This window comes from Solea senegalensis, linkage group LG15 (genome assembly GCF_019176455.1).
Source record: "Solea senegalensis isolate Sse05_10M linkage group LG15, IFAPA_SoseM_1, whole genome shotgun sequence".
In the NCBI taxonomy this organism is placed as follows: domain Eukaryota; kingdom Metazoa; phylum Chordata; class Actinopteri; order Pleuronectiformes; family Soleidae; genus Solea; species Solea senegalensis.
This window is the reverse complement of record NC_058035.1, coordinates 3,359,902-3,373,846: the sequence shown is the minus strand read 5'-3', so window position 1 is coordinate 3,373,846 and position 13,945 is coordinate 3,359,902. Positions and strand designations below refer to the sequence as shown.

General features: G+C 39.3%; 1 protein-coding gene across 1 annotated transcript in view; it reads right to left on the bottom strand.

Annotated features, from left to right (window-relative positions):
- sorcs3b (sortilin related VPS10 domain containing receptor 3b) overlaps positions 1-13,945 on the bottom strand; it is a 60,495-nt gene that overhangs the window by 13,521 nt on the left and 33,029 nt on the right. Inside the window, exons 8-21 of the mRNA XM_044046254.1 lie at positions 11,126-11,215; positions 10,804-10,983; positions 8,299-8,445; positions 7,292-7,394; positions 6,368-6,444; positions 6,162-6,253; positions 5,379-5,486; positions 5,049-5,166; positions 4,764-4,897; positions 4,075-4,188; positions 2,463-2,634; positions 1,151-1,337; positions 748-881; positions 278-401 (exon numbers count right to left, since the gene is read on the bottom strand). Of these exons, the coding sequence (XP_043902189.1) occupies positions 278-401; positions 748-881; positions 1,151-1,337; positions 2,463-2,634; positions 4,075-4,188; positions 4,764-4,897; positions 5,049-5,166; positions 5,379-5,486; positions 6,162-6,253; positions 6,368-6,444; positions 7,292-7,394; positions 8,299-8,445; positions 10,804-10,983; positions 11,126-11,215 (1,780 nt within the window). The remainder of the gene's footprint in view (positions 1-277; positions 402-747; positions 882-1,150; positions 1,338-2,462; positions 2,635-4,074; positions 4,189-4,763; positions 4,898-5,048; positions 5,167-5,378; positions 5,487-6,161; positions 6,254-6,367; positions 6,445-7,291; positions 7,395-8,298; positions 8,446-10,803; positions 10,984-11,125; positions 11,216-13,945) is intronic.

The following is a 13,945-nucleotide window of genomic DNA, read 5'->3' as shown; positions in this document are numbered from 1 at the left end:
GTGCTGCCTCTGGTTTAGTTTTTCATTAATCTGATGTGCAGTTTTGTCTTCTTTCATTTGGCAACGTGCGCCTTGAAGTTAATTGCACCTTGAGATCTCGTGTTCGTTTACGCCGTGACATTTTATTTATTAGATAAGTCCACGTTGACATCGACGCGGCGCTGTTTGCAGTGCGGACTGTGAGGCTTCACGCTTTTCTCTGAGAAAGCGCATTACATATTCATGTAATGTGTGTGGCACCAATTTAAGTGTTTTGAAAACTGACTCTGCCACTCACCTTTAACTGTTATAACTTTTGAATCCTGCACGATGTTGCTCCCAGAAGCAACCTGGACCGTGACCTTGTTTTTTCCCTCTCTCTGAAATGTGTATGAGATGCTTCCCTCCAAGGTTATAATGGGCTGGATTGCAAAAGGAAAAAAAAAAAACAGGAAAGCCCCTTTTTGTCAAAGCTGAGTCTTATTTATGCACATGCAGGCCTTCACACACTTACTTTATAATGAGGGGGTTCTGCAGTGAGCACAACTGACATGATAAATAAATATGGCCAGCCATCTAAGCTCTTCTAGGAAGATGCAAGGCGGCCATGTGCAGTTAAATTTTATATGATTTGCTTTAAAGCCCTACAGATTTATCTAACAACACAGGGACATCAAGAGAAGAGCTGGGGAATGGAAAAAAGGCTGCAGGGGAAACGGGACAGAAAGTGAGCGTGGAACAACAGTGGGAGGAGGAGAAGCTTCTCACCTCGGAGCTGTTGTCAAACCACCAGAAGAAGGTCAGCGTTCTGGTGTGACTCGGCCAAACCACGGCCGTCAGATTAGCCTCCCTCCCCCTGATGGCTACAATGGGAGCGGAGAGATATATACGCTCCACTGGACCTGAGGCGACACACACACATCCATCCATCCATACATACAGAATAAACAAGATTCCACAGCATTACTGCGATCGCAGCTGATGTATGTATATTTTAGCTCCAGGTGTGTGCTTTTGCATTCCCCGCAGCTAAAAAGGCATAAAAGTAATGCAACCATGACTGAAATGAAATTCAGCAGAGTGGGAGTGCGACTATCCATGAAAGAGAAAAAAACATTCATGCCACATGCACTGCCGCAGGAATGACTAATGATGTTTCTTATTCACATACTGGTGATGTGTAAAAACAGGGTGCTGCTGTCAGATCCCTGGCTGTTCTCAGCTGAAGCCGTCACTCGGTAAATCCCAGTCGTTCTGTAGATGTGCTTGATGCCATCATCTGTCCTGCTCAGATTGGAGTATATGATCTTGATGCCGTCCCCAAAGTCTAGATGGATGCTCGTCCCCAGTGAGCCTCCCTGTGGACGGACGGCATGACATGGCATCTGTCAGCACGACTTAGGCCCAGATACTTCAATTAGACCACCACCAAGTGAAGCAAGCAAAGGCCACAGCCAAAGTGCTCAGGCTGAGATGTTGTATCAGCCGTCTGTCACAAACCATTTGTACTGTGGGTGGTTTTGAATGGAGGGAGACACAAACTCAATTCTTTGTAAAGTAAAACAGTTTAAATTCTTTGAGAAGTTTTCAAAAGTTAGAAAGATCAATTTTTGGACAATAGAATCATCCAAACAAATCCAGAAAACACCATATTTCAAACCAACACATTTTTCAAACTAGCCCCCAACAGCATCTATGCATTTTATTTTCCCCATGCTTAGATATACCTGGTTAAGTCATTTGTAGTGTTCTCATTCGTAAATAAAAGTACATTTTGTGAAATTATATTCAAAGAAACAATGTTTTTGTCTTCCTAGATTCAGTTTCAGTGTCCACACAGTAACAAAAACTATCTAAATACAGAATATATGTCATACAGTAGTTCTGTTAAAAACAGAGAGATCTGAGGATGAACTAAATACAATGAGGGCAAAGTTTAATGGTTCTATGGTTAGATCTCCACCATCTTGGTCCAGATTGTAGGATATTGTTTCATACATACTGTTCATTTTATATTTATAGTTTTAAAAAAATATTGCCACAGGTATGTATTGTTTTTTTTAGAGTTGCTATATAATCCATATAAACCCAAATGTTCTTTTTATACCAGAAACAGGTCAACATTTCAAAAAGGATTAACATTACCATCAGCCTCAGTCTCTTGCTAATCACACATAGCTAATGTTAGCATGCAAAACGTCATGCTAACACTTTATCACCACAGACCTTTCAACTTCTTTGGCAAAGAAAAACACAGGTTTTACTGATAACACTGTTCTTGTTTGTTTGCTGCCAGGTTTGAGGAAGCTAAGTGGATCTCAGCCATTAATCATTTGCTTACTTACACCTGTGCTTTTGTCTCTTTGACCTGATAGCATGTTAGCAAACTGACTTAGCCTTTAGCCCGCAGCACGCTTATGACGATTTGGTTAAATCAACTGTAAATAACTGTAATACTAGATTAATAAAGTGGTGTGACTTACATCATCCAGGTAGACCATGAAGGTAACATTGCTCCCCACCAGGGCACTGAGCTCTCCATGACCGGTGGTTAGTCTGAGGCCTCGGGGCGGCCGGGTACGACACGCCTGCCTCTTCGGCGAGTACACGTTCTTCCCGCCCTCCTTACAGTTATTGGACAAAACTTTCCGATACCTTAAACAGATTAAGATTACACAATCAGACGTAGGCTTTGGGTTTGTGTCCATGTTAAATACTGCTAATGTAATGTATTTTTTTAATCGTATACAATGAATTCCACCAATTGAAGATGTTTTGGGTGTTACTGATTCCACAATGAATTTCAAGTGATCTGAGAGAGACAGCGACACGTCTGCACCTCCTCTACGATGTGTTTTTCTTAATCTGGCATCAGATACTTTGACCAATTGACGACCAAGTTTCCCCCATTCACGTCAACTGATTTTAGGGCAGCAGTTCTCAAACATTTTAAACCAAATACCACCAGAGAAAATATTGAGCTCACAGAAACTCACATACTGTATACTTCAGACACTGGTATAGTGGAATTAGATGAATATGGAGTGAGAGATAAGGTTATTATTACTTAAGTTATTATAACTCTTTGCTATTTGTTTAATTTTCGACCCACTCCACACTTTTCACATAACCTGGTATAAAGTAGAACAGTATTTGGAAAGGTGGTACACGTACACAAGGCGGTACATGTATGACAGTTTGAGAACTAGGGTTTTAGGAGAATGTGACACTCAGTGAATAATTGTCCATTACAGATAGTTCAGAGAGCAAAGGTGCTGCTATTGGTTGTTCTACTGCAAATACCGATACTAGAAATCATCACTCCAGCATCAGCAACAACTGCACAACAAAGAAACAACAACACACAAAGGAAATGGAATACAACAGAGTTAGAGAACAAGTTTCAACATTGGTTGAGTGTTTTTAGAGATGGATTGATTGCTTCAATGTTGCTTCAGCTTCAATGTTAGTGGCACGTCACAAGCAACAAGCAATGACAGTGAAATTCTGTGAAACCCCAGCAATATAAGTCATGGCAAAACATCAGTAATAAAAAATATATATTTAAAAAACAAAACAAAAACAGAAACACAATATGCTTAAATTGCAACTCTGGGACGCCCAAGTCAATTTAACTTCACAAAAGAAACAACAAAATGTTTGTAACATTTGATAATCATCTTCAATTTCAATGTCCCTCAAGCTGTTCGACAACAATGCAGAATTTATTATAATGGATTCAATTTCTACGCGATGCAAAAAAAAAAAAAAGTCCTCTCTGCAATTATTTGTGGAACAATACAGCCCATTGGCAGCACACCTATAAAATGCATATTTACCTCTTTTGAGTATTCTTGATTTCGTCACTTTTCAAGCGTGAACATATTGTGTACCCAACACCTGTTATGCATTATTCTGATTTGTGGAAGTGGGACACAGTGAGGGTCAGTGTTCTCAGCTCGACGCTGAGCTTTTGTTGTTGAACCATTGTAGAGGCACACCATTATTTTCTGTTTGTGCTCGAGATACCATGACAAACAAGCTGGAATTAAATAATATTGTTTTGTGATGGGTTGAACATTTGGGGCCACTTACCCTGTGCTGTTAAGGAAGCTGTGGCTGGTGCTACAGCTTTTAGCTGCACCATTTGGATTAAACCAAAAAGCAGGGGAGCACTTCCCATCTGGCTGGCGCTCCCACCCGTAATCACTGCCAAAAAAAAAACAAAAACATGACACTTCATGAAATGATAAACACCGCATCTCAAATAATCCAGCTTTTGTTGTGGGGCAAACGCTTCACATTAAGGGTGATTTGTGACATATTTATGGCCATAACTGGAGACATGACTGTCAGACAAACAGGATCAAAGAGAATTCCAGACACGTGGATTTGAAGATATTTAAAATTAATCACACAATTCATTATGAATTGAATTCTAATAAGTCATTTGACATTATGCAAATTACACGATGAAAACTTACTCCCATCTACAGTTTCAAACTATAACTAGATTACCTGACTGTGCTCGTATTGCATATCCAACATATATACGAATGCAACGCAAGACGGATATTAAGGCGTATGAAGTCCGGCAAACTGATACGTCTGTTTCTGATTACAAATGTCTACAAGCTGCTCTTAATGAAGTACAATTGAATTATACGTTCAAACGAGAAGGGTCTGTTTTGTAAACATGTAATGATAAAAAATGAGGATACAAGTGTGTGTGTGTGTTACAGTTTAGTCCCAGGTGGGCAAGCTGAGAAAGAGGAAGTCATTACCATTCAAAATCAAAGGCTGTGCAGAGGCATGGCTCTGAGGAATAGATTCTGGAATAGTCTTGGGCCAGCATACAGCGGTTGCCTGGTCTGCGCTTCATAAAGATCTGCTTTTCGCCCATCACACACAGCTCCCCCTGTCAAACAAAGAAACAGATGTGCCACTTTTTCACACTCCAGCTTGAGAAAGAAATGAGAAAAATCTCTTGCTCATGCTTTAAGTCCATTGAAAAACGGGACAAATATGCATCTTGGAAATAGATCAATAAAGTTTAATATTGCCGTAACCTTGTTGTGCAGGTTCCACATCTGATAATCTCCGTCCATGCATCTCCTGCTGAAGAGGCCCAGGTAGTCGATCTTGATCAGCTGCCACTCTGACCGATGGCTGAAGTGGCCAAAAAACCTAAAATGCAAATTTGACACAGGATCTCAAGATACAGATTCTAGATATGATGGTGTATATAAAGAGCAACTGCAAATCTGAAGTCTGACATTTATCCTGACAGAGAGATAATGTTCCCTTTAATGAAAAGCCACAAGGGAGTTCTCTTTGTTTACATCTCAAGACGAGCTCAAACTTCAAGCCTGATATTTATGTATATTTATTCTGCTTACGTGATAATGTGATTGTCTGATTCTGGGTCCATCAAAACGCCGTCCACATACAGAGGTGCCAAAGAGAAACTGTGACGGTCCCACTTCTTTCCTTCATCGAGACTGATCCTGTATTTTATAAGACAACAGCTGTTAATATCCATAAACACATTTTTCCCAGCACAAACACATAAGTGGAGCACTGAAAAACGGGTTAACATGAAAGATGTCGGGTCATTTTCATATCGTTTAACTTTAACAAAAACGAAACACCTGAGGGTCTCGAACAAAAAAACTGAACAAAAGAGCAAATGTTCCTTGACCCCAGAAACATTTTAAAGCTTACATAACAACAAAAAAAGCAGAAATGAGGCTCCGACTGCAACATTAGACATAGATTTGAGGGTTTTTTCAAATCACCCTTTCTCGAGCTTAATCACTTTCGACAGGGCTGTGGTGTGCAGGCACATCAAAGTAGGTAGTGTTACAAAGCTGCTCAAATATGAGGGAGTTAGAAGGGCATCCTCAGTCTCATATTTCCACCCCGCTCTGCCTCTCATTTACATAAAAGCACTCGAACCACCATATCCCACCAAGAGAACAAAGCTTTCACAGAATCTCTTCTGTTGGAGGTGGTTCTGACTCGAGGCTGCAGCAGAGATACAATAATCATGCAAACTTTCAAAACATTAAGTATAATCATGCGCCACATCATCTCACCCCACCTTTAATTTTCCACAGTGGCTCTGGCATTTACGGAGCCTGGTCGCGGTGATTACGACGCTACGGGGTTGCTACACCTACCACAAGTGTCGGATTGGTGTCGCTGCCTGTAAGACCGCCAGCAAAGCCCCGCCATTGTCGAGAAACCAAATGTTATGCTCTTCGTCAAATATCTACATCGATATAAGGAAGGGGGGAGAAGAACAGATTTACACTTCACACTTATGACAAACAAATATTCCGAATAAGGTAAACACATGCTTTGTGTAGACACAGATGGCTCTCACCTGTCTCCAGCTATTCCCTGCATCAGCTGTTATAAACATCCCAAGGCTGGTGGAGGACAGTTCTGTTCCGATATTTCCTGAGCACATAAACGTGAAGAATTTCAGTCCATGTGTTTGTCCAACAATTTGTGTGCATCTTAATTAGCGATAGGACATATTTGTGACTTTCCAGCAAATAATCACACCCAAAATGGAAGATAATGTTTCATTGTGGTGATTTCCACAAGAGAAAGTAATTCATATGATTTGTTTTTGTGATTGTACAACCACATTGAATTCATAATGAACACAAACTTCTACAAAACTGCGGTATGCCTCAAGGGTCAATCTTAGGCCCACTTTTATTTCCAATAAATATGCTCCTCCTGGGCTTTATCACAAAAAACCCGTCTCCTAGTTTATGAATACAACACTCAGTTTTATCTACTAGCCTCACCAAATAACATGTCTTCAATCACAAAGCATCGAAGGTTGTACAAATGACAAGTGTTATTTGTACTGTGTGTCATCTTCTGTCTCTTTGTCTAAACTTGTGTTTTGGTAAAACACTTTGGCTCAATTCCAGTTGTTTTTAACTAGCGATGGACATAGCACATGGCAGCTAGTGAAAATAATGCAGGTTTCAAGACGGTTGAGCCAACCGAGTGAATTTCATCACTTCTGCAAACACACATGAAGTGTACTAACTAAATGCTTATCTTTGTGATAAAGTTAGGTCATCACTAGATGCGATTTAGACAGATTTGTTTTATGAATGCAATCATGGATAAAACATTTGTAACTGATCAAATTTCAAGCGAGTAATGGAATATTTGTGTCCATCCCCACTTCTGATGTACAATACAGTACAAAATAAACAATTTTTCTGGTCTAATTTGATCAATTTGACCTGATAATCAAACACAGTGGTTTAGGAGCCCCCACCTGTGGCCACGATGATTCCCGGTACAGACTTTTTGCTGGTGATGGGCCCAGAGGTGTACGGATTCTCCGACATCTCCAGATGAAGATGCAGCGAACAAAATGGCTGTCAACACAACAGATTCCAATAAAGGCGCGCGTTGAAACAATACGTATCAAACAGATCTCAACAGGCACAATTATAATTAGCTCTGTCTTTCACGGTGCTCTCCCCATTGAGTGAAAAGTGCTAACATTTCTGAAACAAAGATTCCTCTCATTTGCTCTGCCCAAAAAAAAAGGAGAGACAAAGAAAGAAGAAAAAGGCTGAGAGGACACAGAGGGCATTTTAATTGTTTCATCCTAAAGCAAACAAGGCACCTAATTAAAATTCCCCAAGATGCTCTGATAAAACTGGCAAAATTGATTCAAATCATTTCTCTCATCTCTCAGAGTAAAGCACGCTGAAAAACATCAATAAGGCTTTTCAAAGAGGCGAGGTTGGAGGGGAGGGGGGAGAGGGGTGGGAGTCAGAAAGCAGACAAGAGCGTAATGGCCACCTGTGTGACACTGCAGTGAACGACTAAGCTGCTTTTAACGGAAACAAACCACCCCGTTTTGAACGGTCTCTAAAGAACGCACAGAAAAGATTAGGTGACGATCATACCTGCTAAACTAACAACACAGCCTGCTTAATGTAATTTGGTGTAACCTTACACTCATTAGTCCAGTATGACTACAGGTAAATTCAATCACAAAGGTTAATGGAAAGTCTGGACCCCTGGAAACTGCACATGATGACACGCTGTGCCTTCATACTAATAATAAGAATATTCCAGCGGAGCATCGTCCCTGCTATTTAGGAGGCTATTACGGCGATCGGATCTTGGCCTTGAGCAAATGTGGATACAACATCCAGCGCGCGGCCGATGAGTCTGAAAGATTTGATGAACGACGTTTGTCATAAGCATCATTTCGCATGAAAAGGAGCATTTAGTCACTCTCGCCCCCCCCAAACGCCTTGCGCTCACCAGAACGCAGTGCAGGTTATTCCCAGCCACGTCAGTGCCAGGAGCTGGCAGGAGGGCCCATGTCTGTCCCTTGTTGTAGGTAATAAAAGTCTTGATGCGATTATCCAGCAGTTTGTTGGCGAGATACATGCCATTAATTCCCTCAACCTGTGAAAGGGAAAAAAACAGAAATAGAACAGTAACTTCAGAAAAGTCTTAGCCTTATTTCAGGAGTAATATGTCTTATAGAGTTCGCTGTGCAAAGGAGGTTCTGTTCTCACCCAGGCATTTCTTAGTTTTGTTTGGTGATTTGTCAGAAGGATTAAGTAGAAAAAAAAGAAAAAGCATTGAACCTACTGGGACCACACTTAGTGGAGAAATGGAGCATAAACCAGAGAAGACGCAATTAACCTTTGGTGCAAGTCAAAGAAAAAAGAGCACATCCTGACTCTTAGACAGGGATTTTTTTACAGTAATTCTTCTAATCATTAGCGTTATTTGATTGGTGATATGTGTTAAAGTCAGCTCTATTGAGGAGGTTCTGTTTTCACCCATGCATTTGTTACTTTGGTCATTTGTCAGTCGGATTAAGTCCCGAACCAATTGGGACCACACTAAGTGGAGAGAAAGGGCATGAACTAAGAGAGAAAACCCATTAAATTTTGACTTTTAGGCAGAGCTTTTGTACAGTCATTTCATATAATTCTTAGTTTAATTTCATGTTGTAACATGTTCTATAGTTAGCTCTACTCAAGAGGTTCTGCTTTCACCTAAGAATTTGTATCTTTGTCTGGTCATTTGTCAGAAGGATTAAGTACTGAACCACATTTAGTGGAGAAATAGAGCACAAACCAGATAAGAAGTCAAAGACAAAAGAGCAAATTCTGAAATATCTAAATGACTGTTGTTTTTTTTTGTTTTTTTAGAAATCATTAGCTTTATTTCATTAGTGATATATCTTAATTCTAGCCTATATGCATTTGTTAGTTAGCTTGGTCATATGTCAGTAGGATTAAGTCCAAACAAGTAGTACTGAACCAATGGGACCAGACTTAAACCAGAGAAGAACACATTACATTTATGGTGCAGATCCAGTGAAAAAAGGCAAATTCTGTAATGTTTATGCCTTTCAGACCGAGATTTTGTACAGTCATTGTAGAAACTCTTAATTTGATGTCATTACTAATATATTCTCTGGTTAGCTCTGCTAAATATGATATATTATATTATAGTTTCACCTCACAATGTGTCACTTTGTCTGGTAATTTGCGAGCAAATTTAGTGGACAAATGAAACATGAACCAGTTAAGGATCCAGTTAAAAGAGCAAATTCTGGATTTAAAAAAAAAACAAAAAACTTTTAGACCCAGCATATATTTTGACTAATTTTCCTCATTTAATCAATGTTTCCTGAAATTATATTTAAGAATTTGATTTAACGATCCAACATATTTACAATGTTGAGACTGTATTTAAATTATTACTGGGATAAAAACATGAACTCAAGTCATGTGAAATACAGCATATCAATGCTTTCAGATATGATTTTTTTAAATACATACATTTTACATACATGCAACTATTTAAGGCCCTTTGTAAAAGTATCAGCTTCTACAAATGCTTTAAAGCACTGCGTTGGGTTATTGCTGTGCAGTTCTCCTTAAATTAACCTAATAATGAATTAAAGAAAATTTAATGAAAGTGTTGTTATTGTTTGTGTTTATTTATTTATTTACTTTTACATCGTTACTGTTGATTCAATAAGATGGCAGCACATTTAGGTGATTGATGCGATTTGTGATTTACATTAAAATCATCCCAAGGGTGGTTTTAAAACAAAGCATCAAATGATTCATATTTATACATATTATCATCTCATTAAATGCTTTTATAAACGACACGATGTTGAAGATGATCAGAGTGTGTGAGTATTTCCCTTCTCAGTATAACATGAGGAAACTTACACTGGAATAAATAGGGAAGGTAAAGCACAATATTTAACTTAAAAAGTATTTTAATTTGATTTGATCATTTCACAACGGTTTGTGCTATATTTAAAACTCAAAACATGTTATTGTAACTATGTTTCATACTGTGATCACATTTCAAAATGAGCACGCAAAATCTATTGTTTATGTACAATTTTCAATGGTAAATAACTGCCAGATACTGAGTAGCTCTAAGTATTATGGAAACAAAATGGGCAAAAGCACTTACTCATCAGACATTTGCTGGCCCTTTTAAGATTAAAATAAGCAAAAACGACCTAGGTTTTAAAGGATTAAGGACCAACGGACAATAATCGGCATTAATCAATGATGAATCTAATCATTAGTTACATCATTAGTTGCTTTAACAGACTATTTTACAGTCAAACTAATTAATGGATTCACTGATCATAAAAATAAACACGACTTCAATGACTAAAACTGTAGCGTTTTCGAGTAAATTACATCTTTTTTGGGGGTCTACAGTGTAGGGGGAATTGGTGGCAGCAGCAGTCTATGAAAAAGACGAACTACTTGCCTTATAAAAGTCGACCAGGAGGTTACCGGCGGGTCCTCTGCTGGTTCTGAGATTCTCTAATGAGAGGGTGAAGTAGACCCCCGGGGAGTCTGAGATATACAGGCTGTAAGTGTTGTTCTGATTCCATTCCTGGACTGCAGCAAAAACCTGCTTCTCGTCTGTGCTGATGATGTGCATGTCCTGGAGGGTGTGGGTGAGAGACAGAGACACAGAGACAGGTGAGAGACGAATGCCAGATTTAAAAGACACTTATTGAGCAGCTTTTTTTCTTCTTCTCCACATGAAAACACACGGAATAACGCTTCTTTATTTTGTGTCTTACCTTGGGTAAACAGTATTTAGGTAACTGCATCTGCCTGAAGGACTCCCTCATGTAGGAGACAAAGTAGCTGGGTCGTCCTGACTTGGTTACCTTTGCAACAATAGACAGACAGACACACACATGGACAGATTGTCCTTGTTGGGAAAACACGGCTTATTGTACCATTAGCATACAACACCAGACATGCAAACATAAAAGGAGAAAAACAACAACAACAAAGACATCACACAAAAGCATGTGGAATGAAAATCAAAAAAGTCTCAAAGACAGGGGAAATAAATACAGACATAAATAAAAAGAGGGGACAATCTGAATGCAATTTCCATGTGATTATTAACTCCTTATTTTAGGCCACTGCTAAGAGTTGAGATTGAGATTTGGGACAAATGGGATTGTAAACTGATTATTTACAGCGTCGACCTCTGCTGTTTGTCTTTGTCGAGTTCCAGCGCCGTCTGGACCGACTTTGTTTTGTCAGCTCGGATTCAGAAGCGACAGACAGATACGAGACATCTGATGACACTCGCCGGATAGAACGTAAACATGTTTTTTATGATTGACTCTATATGCAGATGCAGTCGCCGTGGAAAATACAATCTCCGGCAGAGTCGTGAGCAAACCCCCAGTCAGCGTGAGAGTTCCAAGGTAACGTTCTGTCAACGCGTACGTCGAGATATAAAGGTGTGAAGCTGTGTTATTGGCCGGTCATGTGTAACCACGTCAGAGACACTTTGCTGTTGGATAGAAACCACCTGCATATTTCACTGTCACTTCAGCAAGCAACTTTTTTTATTATTATTATTTGTACATTTCCATTTTGACTGATGCAATAAGTTAGATTTTCGCAGGACGCGCTACGACAACAGTGCTAACCTACAAACAACAACATGCGAGCGTGAAACAGCACGGCCTGCCTGTAAATTCAAAGAATAAAGACTGGGACTCAATAGTTTATTGAATGGGAGAAAAAAAACATTCATCTCAGTAAAAGAAAGAAGAAAAAGAACAAAGTACCAGATTTAGCTATTAGCTAATTTCAATCTGTAGCTCAAGGCAAGAAAAAAACAGAAACACAAATTGCCTTGAATCTGTTCTCGGCTGTTAAAAAGAGTGTATAGAAAAATGTCGTACCAATCAATGGCAAATGTGTCACCATTTAAGTGCTCGACGGCTAAGCTACGCACGCGTCGCCGCTTTTGACAGTCAAAACAACAAAAATTGCGTATTGCTTTGTTCCATTGTTTGGGTCAGTTTGGTGTGTTATTTATGCATTTGTATTTCCTTTGTCAAAAGTTGTCATGGATACGAGTTTGAAACAAGACAAACTGTCTGACAGAGAATCCGCAGAATCCTTGCAACAATGGAATGGAACAGGGAAAAAGATGCATGATTAAAGCTCCATTATTGTCATTTGTTTACTGTGTCTTTGATTCATTTATTATATAATGTTTCAAACTGTGCTGTATTGAGTTGAACTGCTGTGTTTCCTCAAGAAACAGAGGTCTCAAACTCGTGGCCTACACTTTTATAATTTTAAAATTATAACGAAAACTAACCAAAACTGACCAACAGCGAACAATGTTTTTACAATAATAACAATACATTTAATTACATAAAAGCACGCCATACTGTTCCGATTAAACAGTAAATCTGTTGTTCATGTACAACTGCAGTGCTATTCTCAATAAACCTTTTTGTTTTTCTTCATTTTAAATTGATATTTTAACATAACTGCCAGATATTGGACGTTATTCTGGAGAAATGGACAAAAGCACTGAGTTACGGGACATTTTTTGGTCCTTTTATATTTAAATTAAGCAACATTTTGAGGTTTAAAGGGTTAAAGTAACACAAAGAAGAATTCGCAGTATAGTTTGGTATAACTGTTGTAAGATATATGCCGTGGCCGGACTCCTAATGTACAAACAACCATGTCTTTAAACTAGGTACAGTAGCCTATCTTATAGCATTTTATTCAAGACTTACCCAGCTTAAGTTTAGCTTGTGACTGTGAAATATGCTGTAAAGTAGATTTTTATGGCATCATGGTGCCAGAACATCCTTATTGCCAGTCACAGGTGATCAAAATCATCTTGGAGACGTCATTTATAGGTTGACAACAACACTGTGCTGCTTTACCATTTCTCAGAAGCGGCGTTTTGATTCAGGACGCATGACTGAGTGGATAAAACGTTTGTAAAAAAAGAAAAAAAATGATAGTCTGTTTTCCGCGGCGAGGAGAGCGGAGAGCGAAATTGCAAGCACAACAGAAATAATTATCATTATCTCAATTAGTCTGCAGCTTAGAGGCGCTGAAGATTGCGTTTGCTTTATCTACAGAGCGGCTTGGAGATCTTAATGCACTACCACTTTTCCATCAACTTACAGGCAGGGCCAACGCTACTTGATTGCTTATTTTCTAATCAAGTAGAAGGATGGTGTTTGTCCCCCAACACACTACATTAGGGCCCTAATGGAATAATCTATCGAAAATCAATGGGCTGCATTTTCCCAGGCCACATTTTTGAGGATGTTGCACTTGGCTGTTCCTTCTCTCCCAGGAGACTTTGGAGGTGTTGAAGACTGCTTATTTCGTTGTAGCCCCGATCGATAACCTCATTACTCTTTGTCAAGTTAAATCCAACTGCCCCAAGCAATGAAAGTCACAAGAAAGTCATCTGTGCCAACCACAGACACTCTCTCCCCATGTGTGTGCCGTCCGGTCTCCTCTGCCTCATGTCACTCTCGTCTCGGCTAAATGCAATTTTTTTTTTATCGAATCAGCATTTCTGAATCCCGCTGTGACGCACTGTATTATGT